General features: G+C 50.1%; 1 protein-coding gene across 1 annotated transcript; it reads right to left on the bottom strand.

Moving 5' to 3' along the window:
• Positions 1–817: 817 nt before the first annotated feature.
• Positions 818–11,401, bottom strand: LOC125157321 (holocytochrome c-type synthase). The gene is made up of 7 exons (XM_047843919.1): positions 11,276–11,401; positions 10,569–10,712; positions 8,365–8,516; positions 5,883–6,031; positions 4,914–5,033; positions 2,748–2,834; positions 818–2,191 (listed from the first exon to the last, which is right to left on the bottom strand). Exons 2-7 carry the CDS (start codon positions 10,678–10,680, stop codon positions 1,993–1,995), a joined length of 819 nt encoding a protein of 272 aa, XP_047699875.1. The 5' UTR covers positions 10,681–10,712; positions 11,276–11,401; the 3' UTR covers positions 818–1,992.
• Positions 11,402–11,814: the final 413 nt, after the last annotated feature.

Below are 11,814 nucleotides of genomic sequence, written 5' to 3'. Positions count from 1 at the left end.
GTCTCTCTCTGTCCCAAAAATAAATAAACGTTGAAAAAAAAAATTTAAAAAAATAAATTGGAAATCTAGAACTTATCACCCTTTCACTTATAGACTGTCCCTTGAAAGACTGAGTGCTGATCGGGGCTGCCCCTTTTGTCTGTCGTGTTCCCGGGATGATGCGGAGGGCATAGCTCCCTAGACACAGGGAATTGCTAGGGAATATTCCAGGGAGATATACGAGCCCGGTTCCAACCCCGCCTTGTTCACTAATACTTGCCCTAATGACAGGAGTTTGTTCTGCTTCTGAATAGTGTGAATATTGGAGAGAGAAGACTTAATTTAAAACCTCAGAGAACATCCAAAATGGAGTTCATGTTCCAAATGCATCTCCTGTCAGAGCGCAGAAGTGTTGGCCCCCAGATATGAGCAGGTATGATCTAGGCACACAGCCGCTCTGACATCCAGTGGGCTATGACCTCTCCCAGGGGCGGTGGAAGGCTGGACTACATCGATCCTGCATTCAGCCTCGATGGACAGTTTACTGTGGATGAGGTTTTTCTCGAGAAACAGTGTAGGTCTGTCAACGGGGGGGGGGAGCCCCTGCCTGTGGCGCAGTGTTACAACACTTTCTCGTAACAACACCTTATCCTACACTCACTCAATGGCACGTAGGGCCAAAAAACTGCCAGCGGTTATTACTTTTCTCAGGAGTTTACCAATGTGACTCACGGATGACAAAACGGCTGCTACCAGGGAGACTACGGTGTCACTTCTGCACAGGTGATTTCTGTCTGGAGAAATGGCCGGGAGATGTGAAGTTACTCTTAACATCAAAACCTGTTAACTATCAGCTTTATTTTATTTTAAAATATACAAATATTTTGACACGTAGAAGAGTTCAGAGCTGTCGGATTTTGAAAACACCACACAATACCGACACAACCAAGAAATTCCATGTCACGTGAATCGCTGCAGACTGCCAGTTCCTTCCACTAACCTAACATTATAGATTCAAGGTACATCAAACGGGTTAACATTGGCAATGCTTAAGAGAACAGTAACGTGCTGCTCTAAGCAGAACAGCCAGTTTAGGAATCACGGGCAGAAAAGCATTTCAACGGCAAACTTAGAGCTCCCTGCAAAAAAAAAATCTGCACCGAGACAGTGAGTTGATACAAACATTCCGTATCTGGGAAAATACTCTTCTTGTGAATTCTAACACTCAACAGAATAGGATCCTGTCTTCGAGAGGGACTGTCCTGGCACTGTGACTTGCACCAAATCTCTAAAGTTCGGGTTAGGCTGACCGGAGGGAGGGCTTCAGGCAGAAGACATGGGACTCGGAGCGGGGAGAACACGTCCAATGTCACGGGCAATGAGACCTGCTTGCGGGAGCGGAGTTCTGTACCAGGATGGCAGGAATCGAAATGGACATATTTGAAAAGTGAAAACATATACACCAATGCAGGAGCATCATCAAATCATGCGGGTCTTGAAACTATTCTCTAACAAGGCCCAGCCTGAGAGATTCTCACAACCGAGACTTCGTGGAGCTGAGACGCGCCTTAGTTTTGCCGAGCGCGTTCCCAGGGCACACCTCTGCGTTTTCCTAAGGGTGCGCTCCTAAACCGTACGGATGACGGCACAACCTCCGGAAAAGAATCTTTCTTAAAATTGGAAGGGAGCCCCTTTTATCCTTACTCTTCCTCATGAACATGTGAGGTTGTTCACTCTTCTAGATTAAATGCACAGGCAATACTGCGGCAAAAGGAAAACCCAAGGGACTGCTTCCCACTGAGGCCAAGTGGGAAGGAAACCTAGAATGATCTGGCATAAACTATGAGGTGAAAACAAAAGAACACGGTGCATGGGACCCTCACTAGGTATACAGTGTCACGACCCACTTGACATTCCCATTACATCACGAGAGCAATTCGGTTTGGGGAAGAGTTTAATGTATCGCTCAGGAAAAAAATAGCTCGTATTTTCCCATTGCTAACGGAGCGGTGGTTACGAGGTCCAGCGCCACCACGCGACCTTCATCCTGTCCCACACCGCCGAAAAAGAATCCAAAGCGGGCCGGACGTCCAGGATGGTGAACTGGTAGTCCTGGTTAACTTCGCCGCCGTCGTAGTAGTCGATGACATACCTGACTTCTGTCCCACAGCGGTTGATGATCCAGTCGTGCCTGTCAAAAGGCAACTCGTACCTGAAACGAAAACATGCTCGTGAGCGTGAAAGCGCTCGCTCTCGGGGTCACACGCCCAACCGGGGAGGTGAGCCTCAGAGGATCGGTCTGCTGCGCTGAAGGGAGACGCTGCTGAAGAGCCGCGATGAGCCCAGCCCAGGTCAGATGACGGCCCGTTTGTCTGCAGAGCAACAGTCGACAGAAAAGAGACCCGGGCCGGGGAGGTCCCAGGAGGCGCTGCAGCGATCCAAGCGTGAGCTGAGTCTGTCTACGCTGGAGGAACAGAGAGGGACGCGGAGCGTTCAGATGCACAGAGACCACGGGAAGGAGAGGACAGATCCGAGAACACGGAGGACAAGTGAATTCCGTGCTACGATAATCAGACAGGGGACAAGTCACAAAACCCTAATCAATCTGCCCACCACTGGGCACACTTGAGGGAGAGGAAGAAACCTGCAGCTGAACACTGAGTTTTGCAAGACGGAACTGCAGTCCTGAGGCTGTCTGCTTTAGGTGCCAAGAGAAAGCTGATCCTGACCCGAGGCGTGTAAAATAACATGTGTGCGCCGCCACTCACCCCATCCAGGAACGGATTCTTGCCCTCGGTGAGTACTCTTTCGCTTTACCTCCGAACCGGATCAACGATGGACCACAAGGACACTCCCTAGAAATTCGCCAACAAGAAAAGCCTATTAAAATATTGTCCCCCCTCTGAGAAATGCGATGTTGCAGTTTTTCAACAACACACGTTTTTCTGTGTGCGTTTTATGTATCACATTTACAGAGTGAGAGAACTTCGAAAACAATTCGGAGAAATAACCCTTTTCGTTAAAAATAGTGCTCTTTATTTCGGGGTCAAGTCTGTTCCACTCCATCCACTTCATTCCAAATATCTGCGCTGTTTCTTTCCAGGAGTGAGGAAATGGACTTTACATTTGGTGGAAAGGGAAACGTTCTTAGGAAAAAGATAAAAGGTTAAGTAGCGGGCATGACACTTCTTTCACATGCTGCAGCTGGGTTTTTTAAGACGAACAGAAGAAAATCCTACTGTTCTTTCATTTGAAACCAGTGAACAAAGCCTTTATGAAGAAAATGCTGGCTGAATCCCTAGGAACAAACGAAATCAGCGATGGGCCGGCTCTTCACGTCAGGATATACGAGGCCACCTGTCTTGTTAGCTGCTGTCACCCTGAGGACAGGCTTCAGCCTTGGCGGCCCTAATGACGGGGCGGGGGGAGAAAACCAGCCCAGTGTAACCGAGCCCTACCCGAGGCCCATCGGAGTTCCTGCACTTCCTTTACGAACCATTCGCTAGCATCTCAAGAGGGTCGCCAGCAGAGAAGTAAACTCGACCCAGGCAAGCTTTCTCCTGGAGGCTGTAGTATGTGTCTTTAAAGGGCCAATTTTGAGGGACCCCGGAAAATGACTAGGAAAGGGGTGAAACTGACAAAGTAGACTTCTCCTGGTCTCTCTCTGCTCCAAAGTCACACTGCAAGTACTTGGCGGGTGGCTTTCATTACAGTGGGCTTTTAGTCACTGCAGACACCTGTGGGTGGCTTCATCGGTGAGCTGGGAACATGGCTCCTGCCGGTCTCGGGTCGCTGAGGGGAGTCCTGGGTGCCCTGCCGTTCCCTCCTCGCACGGACCCCTCCCAGGCCTGGTGTCCAGCAGTGACACCCACGGAGGGCTACTAATGAATCTCAGAGTTCAAATATTTAAAAACTGGGATACCTTAACGAAATCATTAAGTGGACTTTAGCCAAGAAGTTAATCCCATTTTATCACAAATTTAAAACGTAATCCCCGAATGATGATATAATCTGGCTTTCTGTGCAGACATCCCCCACCCCTATGGTTCTTGAGGTGGACTCTGCAGACCGGCGGCATCTATGTCTTTCTAGAAATGCCAAGTCTGGGCCTCATCCCAGACCTACTGAATTAGAATCCCTGGGGCTAGGGGCCCCGGCTCCCACAGACCTCCGGCCCACCACTGTCAACAAACATGTGACTGCTGCACCTGTTCCCCCGAGGGAAAGGCCCACTGCTGAGACCTCTCCTGAGGTCTGGTCCTGATGGGGGTTCAGTGATGCTGAGGGAACGGAACTGCTCTTCTCCTCAGCCTTGGGGCACAGCACGGGGCCATCTCCCACCCCATGTGCCTTCCGTGTACTGTGACATTCCTCCCACTGAGAGGCGGGCACCACGGCCCCTTCCCCTGAACCAGGGCAGGCTTGTGATGCTCCGGGACTGCCGAGGCCAGGTCATCAAGAGAGATGTAGCTTCCCTGGAGTTTTCCGGAACACTAGGTCTCGGAACCCAGTCACCATGGCGTGAGGAAGCCGAAGCAGCCAGGGGCAGGTGTCCTGGCTGACAGCCGACACCAGTCACCAGGTGAGGAAATGGTCCAGCCTGCAGAGGATCCCGGCCCACAGCCGTCAAGCCCATCCCCGATCAGAGCCTGGCTGCGGCCCTAGGCGTTGTGAGCAGAGAGGAGCCACCCTTGCTCTGTCCTTTCTGCGCTCGGGACCCAATGAATCCACAAGCATAATAAAATGGTTGCCGTTTCACGCAGCTGGGTGGGAGCGGGTCTGTCACGCAACTGTCACCGAAACAGACCTACCACCTAAAATGTTGTATTACAACAGCACACTGTTTGAATACAACGTTAAAACTCTAGAAAGCGAGCCCAAATAAGAAAGATGTCGGAAAAATGTTTTTTTTTTAAGCTCTCAGACATACTTACGCAGCATGAAGGGCTTCCCACTTCAAAATCTCCTTCCAGGCTTGCTCGTTATTCTGATTGTGAATTTTGATGATATTGTACATATCTCTCTGACTAATATCATCATCCTTCCACTTCCACCTAGGAAAGGACATTTGGTAGAACTTGGTGACATTACTGATCATGCCATAAAATCAACCCACATATTCGTTTCACCAAGTCACCAAAACCATTTGCACACAGATCAAGGAACCATAAAGTAACACTTTTTCAGTCAGTACCACTGATTAACTTTTTCTAAGTACTTCACGTAATAGAATTTTTAAACATCTATTACTGGCTATAATAAGTTAATCTCGTGTGTCAAGTTGACTGGGCCATGGGGGGCCCAGATGTTTGGTCAAACATTACTCTGGGTGTGTCTGTGAGAGCATTTTGGAGGAAAATAAGCTTTAAATGGGTAAAACAGAGTGCCCTCCCTAATGTGGGTGGGCCTCATCTGATCAGTTGAAGGTCTAAATAAAAGAATGAGCCTCTTGCAAATAACAGGGAACTTTTCCTGCCTGACTGCCTGCGAGCCGGGATATGGTTTTTTCGGGCCTTTGGACTGGAATGAAAACAACAGTTCTTGGGTCTCCAGCCTGCCAGCTTTTAGACTCAAACTACACATCAGCTGTCCTGGGTCTCCAGCCTGCTGACTGCAGATCGTGGGACTTCTCAGCCTCCATGATCACGTGAAGTCAATCCCTTACAATAAATCTCTTTACATCTGTAAAGACACACACCCCGTTAGTTCTGTTTCTCCAGAGAATCCTGACTGATACGCTGGCCTTTGTACTGACGTTCTCGTAGGTCTGAAAAATTGGCTGATTGTTATATACTGTCTAGCTTATGAAAATTTACTATATGTTTTGGGGATAAAAACCTCTTTAACATTTCATTCTTAGATGAACTTGATGAGCAAATTTATACCCTAACATGCTCACTCACCCTTTGCGTAACATCGCGTTCCAGAACATCTGTTCAGAAGGATAAACCCACTTTTTGTCTGAATCTGCTCTCGGAATGGATGACTCCTCCCTCACCGTAGACAGCGCAAATGGCTGATCCGGGGCCGGCATCTGGTTGGGTGGCGGCATCTAAACAAGGTGAGCGGGTTTTTAAATGTTGGAGATAGACACAAAGTGGAAACGAACAATATAATCGACGACATTCTGGAAAGCGGTGCAGCATCACACATGAGGCACAGGTTCCCTACCAAGCCAGTGACGTCACGATTTCAGACCTGCCAGCTGATTTGGTTGTTCTGAAGAGTTCTAGTTCTAAAGTTGTTTTTCCTTGTTAAGGAGTTCTCACAAACGGTAGGTACACACTGTGGCTACATTTTCTGTCTCTTTCTCCCCAAGGATTAAGAAGTAAAAATGATCACTGTGACTGCAGACATTTCTAAAGCCCTTTCGATGACGGGCTCTTCAAAAACGCCTGGTCTTCTGAGGAAGAGTCTCAGAAGATACATGTAGACCACCACTTTCTTTTTACATGTCCTTTGCTTTTACGATCCTGCTGATGCTTTCCGTCTTTGGGCTGAACACATTAGAGAGGAGCAGTGACGCCGGCACGCTGGCGGACTGGAAGGAGGGGAAGAATCCTTCCTCCCAGACATAAGGGCGGCAACAGTGCTGTGCAAACACTTGCCCTGGACCAGGGGCTCTCGCCCCGGGCACCACTGCCATTTGGGGCCGGACAACTTTTGGTTACGGGGGTCTGTTCCGAGCACTGTAGGGTATTTGGCAACCTCCCTGGTCTCTACCCAACAGTACCCCTCCTCCCGCGTCGTGACAACCAGGGTCCTCCCGAGGGCAAACATCAAGCCAGGCTGAGAACCCCTGGCACAGAACTTTTTCTGTGTTGGAAGTATGCGGGATTTTCGAGCAGATCCGCATTTATTATTAAGTCACAACGTGGCCCCTGGTTAGAATGATGTGCACGGTCACCACAGTGGGTTTAAGGACTCGCATCAGAGGCAGGTGGGATTCAGTCTGGGATCTGCCACATGCTGGCTGAGCGATGCGGGCCAAACCGCACGCTTGATCATTCTCAGTCGCTTCCGCTCTAAAAACGGGGACGCTGACACTACTGGCTGCACAGGGTGGTTACGAGAATTACTCAAAAGCGTGTATGGTGCTTAGCATGAGGGCTACGGATGCGACTAAAAGAAACGCCGGCTGTTATTAACACTCTTACTACGTGTAACGATCCCATGGGGTAAGAGTCTAGGTCTGTGGGATTCCAAAAGGCCCATGTTCTGAACCACTAGACTGTTCCCTAACAGCAGTACTGTTCCCTAGTAACTACTGTTACCTGGAACAGTAGTCTAACGAGGGCACTTTTAGAAATGTCAGGAGACACATTAGGTTGTCATGACCGAGTAAAGAGGGTCCCACTGGCAACTGGTGGGTAAAGACTAGGGAAGCCGCTAAATATCCTATGGAGCACAGGACAGCCCCCACCGCAAGGAACCCACCAGCCTCAATGTCAACGGTGCTAAGGCAGAGAAGCCCTGACCTTGTCCACTTTCCTCCTCAACACAGCAGTGTCCTTAGAGTTTGGCAGGGTCATTACTGAGTGCTGAGGCTGAATGTCTGTGTCCCTCCAAATTGACTGAAGCTGCTGGCCCCTTCCAAGAGGACTTCTCAACCTCTGGAACTGTGAGAATAAATGTCTGTACAAGCCACTTAGTTGCTGGTATTGTTACATACATAACATACACACACACGAACACACACACATATATATCACAGCCCTTCTCTTCCAGACTAAGTATTTCTAGTTCCTTCAAACGTTGGCCAAGATTTCTAAATACTTTTGGTAACCATGGCCTTCTAAGAACCCTGTTCTGGCCTTCTAAACTACAGATCTGAGTCTGTCTGTCTCTCCATTAAAATGGGATTCCAAACAGGAAGCCCCCACCTCCCGCACTATCGCAAAATGTAGTGAGGCCGTGCTAGTCTTAGCCTTGCTTTGTCACGCCATCCCACTGGTGGCTGCCACGGGACGCTGTACCACACCAGTGACTCTCACGCAGGCTGGCACCCAGCTGGGCCGGAAAAAGTGCCCTCATCAGCCTCACGCCTATGAGGTTTCCCAAGACCAGAAACACCTTTACCAATCCTAACTGCACTCCTCATGGGACTTCCTGCCTTCCACCTATCCCCAAAGGAACTACTCCTGTGGCGTGGCTTCTTTCCAGTCAACCTACTCTGGCACTTGGTGGTCACGGTTTTCCTTTTCAGGCACCCTCTGAAACGATACTTAGAAATGCCTTCTAGATTTTCAGTGTGGATGGAATATGAGACTTCTGTATCTTAAGAGGAAGAGAGAATCAATCCTAGCAGCCAGCGGTTTGTCCTGGGAGTCCACAAAGGCATCTCTGTATGACAAGTTGTGGGGAGGGGGGCCGAACGTGAATTACCAGGTTAGAAGGGTCCAGGTCCTCCTTACTGCCGGCCACGGCGCCGGTGACAGGGCACTCCACGTACTCATATGCACGGTCCTGGTGGGTGGGCACAGAGCTCGTTTTGGTCTCACAAGTTGGCTCAGGTGGCTCCGCACTCACTGGACAGCCTGAAGTAAACGAAGTGTAAAAACAGTGTGACCACAAAGGCAGGACATCTAGCTCTCTCAATCCGGGCCCTAAAGAGCTAGATTTCTGACCAGGGATCACCATCAAAGGGGGAATAACTTGGAAGGGTACTGAAAAAGTGTTACTTTGTGGTAACACTGTTACCACTGTTTCAAGCTGCCAAGAGCTAAGCTAGCTAACATTCTAAGATCCTAAAGACCAGGAGAGGGTTCTAGATATTTATTCTCCCCTTGAAAGAGAAATGGGTACACACTCCCTTATTGTGCCATGCCCTCAGCACAACTATACAAAAAAAAAAAATCTCAACACTTGCAGAGGAACATATCGTTCGTTCCATGGTTTTAGTAATGGGCTAGAAGGTACCTGCTTGGGCTCCCAGCAGCGACCTGTTGCAGAGGAACCTAAGTGGGGGGGTCAGCCACGTTTTACCAAATCTCCCTTTCTATTCACAAGTTCCAGAAAAGGCCCAGCCCCGATCAGGACACCAGAGGCCTGGCTTCCTGATACCTTCTCTCAGGTATGAACACAGGAGATGAAAATGAACAAAGGAGCCCTCAAAAAGGCTCCTGGAGAAAAGTCTGAATGCCACCCTGCTTGTGTTTGCTCTAGGATGGAAACAAGGCACAGAAAACTACTCCTTGGCCAAGGTTCTATTCCTCATGGGTAGATAGCAAACATTTAGCAACAAAAGGCATATATTAAAGAAAACGGTCCACGATCCGCATAGGACCCAGATGCCACTTCAAAGGGAAGGTCTGAACCTATAAGAGCAGCAGTGAGAAGGGCAGTTGATGCCCAAGGTTCCAGGGTGCTAATGGAAGCAAGTGTGGGGACTGAGAAGCTGGTCTCAGACTCAGGAGAGGCGCAGGCACCAGGAGAGCCATGGCCCGGGAAGACAGCTGCCCGAGTAAGGAATCCCTGTGTCAGGAAGCAGCAGTAACACCAAGAATACTCTGGATGACCTACACACCAAAGACAAGTTTCCTTTCACTTCCTGTCCTCCGATTCTCCTCCTAGACCCTCATTCTCACTAGGACCTTGTATAGCTGTCCAGTTGAGGGCTGAACAGAGACTGCTATACTGCCTTTCCTCTCTACCATTCAAAGTGCCAATCTTTTCTGGGTCACTGATCCCAGCTGGCTGTTAGAAAATACCAGTAGCCCCTTTAGTCACCTACAAATACCCGCATTCTTTACTAATGCAAACAAATCAGGCCGACAGCTCTTTTGGATACACGGTAAATGAAATCAAAGCCTGTTTAGGGCTCTATGATCTGCCCCAGGTCACGGAGTTTCTGCTGGCTCTGCCGCTTATTAGCTGTGAGACTTCTCAGTTTCCTAAACCATAAAATAGGGAGAAAACCTACCCCACAGGATTATGAAGATGAGAATGTGAACTCCATTAGGCAGAAGTTTTTTGTGTTCTGTATGTTGCTGTTCTCTCAGTGCAAAAACAAACAAAACCCACCAGTGCTTGGCGAAGAGTGGGCGGTGGGTAAATTCTTGCTGACTGACCAAGGCAATGAAAGACTACAAGGCAAGCAAGCGTTTTTCAGGCCACACGTTTATAGACACAGTGCTCTTCCAGGGTTTCTCCATATAAGAAGAATGGAGACAGATGCAGACGAAGCAGGTGTTTTCTAACAGCCAGCTGGGATCAGCGACCCAGAAAAGATTGACACTTTGAATGGTAGAGGGGAAAGGCAGTATAGCACTCTTGACATGCGGGGCCAGGTGATTCTTTGTTGCAGGCGTGTGCTGTGCACTCCAGGGTGTTTAGCGGGGCTCCTGCCTTCTACTCACTATATGCACCACGTCCTCTCAGTTTTGACAAACCAAAATGCTTCCAGACACCGTCACATGTCCCCTGGGGGGGGGGGGTGGAGGGGTGGCCACCCAGGCTGAGAACGGCCGATGGCAAACTTTGGGGGGTAAGAGCTAAGGTATGGAGCGATCACTTTCACTCTCACGCACTATCCTAATCCTTTTGGGAATTCCCTTTTGTTTTTGTTTTCTAGACAAAGGGTCGATTACCTTTCATTTTCCCTTCATGCATGGGGCATCCTGAAGGCGGGGATGCTGTCTGATGATCAGAAGCATTTGAGGTCTGAACTGCAACAGCAGGGGTAGACGCAGACAAACCCATGGTTGGAACCGCGAGGCCGAATCCAAACAATTCTAAACTCACACGTGCCAAAAAGCAAAGAAACCGATTAATGCTGATGCCTGGCCTCTGACCACTCCCTTGGTATTCTTCATCTGCCCAACCCTTGTTCCTCTCCCTTGTCATCCTGTTGTAAACCTACAGGGCAGGGTATATCCACTTTGAGGGATAGCTTTAATACATTAACCCCTTTAGGAAATACTAGTGCGAAATCTACACCACGCCACTCTTTAGACGCACGTTTCTAAGATGTCCGGATTTTGGGGGTGAGGTGAGGGCGCCCCTGAGAAACTACACCACAGAGAGGGGGTTGTAGGTCTAGGGAGCAGGGGGTCCTCAAAGTGGTGATCCAGATGGGAGAGGGCAGCCCAGACCAGAACCCCAGACCCGGGCTTAACCAAGGACTGGGAATGAGGGAAGGGTACGGGGCAGAAAAGGGATTCGAGGAGGAAGGAAAGGACCGCGGACGGGAGGACGCGGCCAGAGTCTTCTTCACGCGGTCCCTGCGTGTCTCACCTGGGACCCCCGTCCCGGGACCCCAAAACCCACCGGCCTCGGCCAGCCTGCCCCTCCGCACCTGACTCCAGTCCCGGGCCGCTCCGAGGAGCCGGCCCCGCCTCTAACCGCTAGCCCGCCACCGCCGCCTTCTCCTCTCTCGGTCACCGTTGCCTTCGCGGTCACCGCTGGCGTTCGAGCGCACCGCTACTTCCTTTTCCGAAGGCGGGACTTCCGGGCGCGCGGGAGGCGGGGCGCGGGCTGAGGAGGAACGGCTTCCGTCGATCACGGAGGAGCGGACCCCGCCCCTTCCCGCCTCGACCTATAAGCGCGAGGGTCGCTCCCTGGCCCCGCCCCTCCTAACCAGCGCGGGCCGGGAGAGTTTTGGCTGGGCCAGAGACTTCCCTAGGGTGAGGTTGCCCATGGCTCCTTTAAGCCGCAGAGGGGTTGCTTTGGAGGAGTTAGTTTTAAAATTTCCGGCTTTTAAATTGTATCCCGTCAGTTTGAGTTATAGTAATGACTCAAGTAGCATCAGTAGGTGGCCGACTCCGGAGATCCCAAAATGAACAAATCAAGGTTCCAGCTCCCAAGGCCTTCTTAACTGAGTGTGTGGACTTGAAG

This window comes from Prionailurus viverrinus, chromosome X (assembly GCF_022837055.1).
Source record: "Prionailurus viverrinus isolate Anna chromosome X, UM_Priviv_1.0, whole genome shotgun sequence".
Taxonomy (NCBI): domain Eukaryota; kingdom Metazoa; phylum Chordata; class Mammalia; order Carnivora; family Felidae; genus Prionailurus; species Prionailurus viverrinus.
This window is presented reverse-complemented; position numbering and strand designations above follow the sequence as displayed.

What these genes read in the sequence shown, in the direction of transcription:
- LOC125157321 (XM_047843919.1), bottom strand. Translation starts at nt 10,680, where the DNA reads ATGGGTTTGTCTGCGTCTACCCCTGCTGTTGCAGTTCAGACCTCAAAT. An exon ending in AACGCGATGTTACGCAAAGG is followed by an intron (nt 5,034 to 5,882) that starts GTGAGTGAGCAT and finishes GTCCTTTCCTAG; the next exon opens with GTGGAAGTGGAAGGATGATG. An exon ending in TGGGAAGCCCTTCATGCTGC is followed by an intron (nt 2,835 to 4,913) that starts GTAAGTATGTCT and finishes GCGAATTTCTAG; the next exon opens with GGAGTGTCCTTGTGGTCCAT.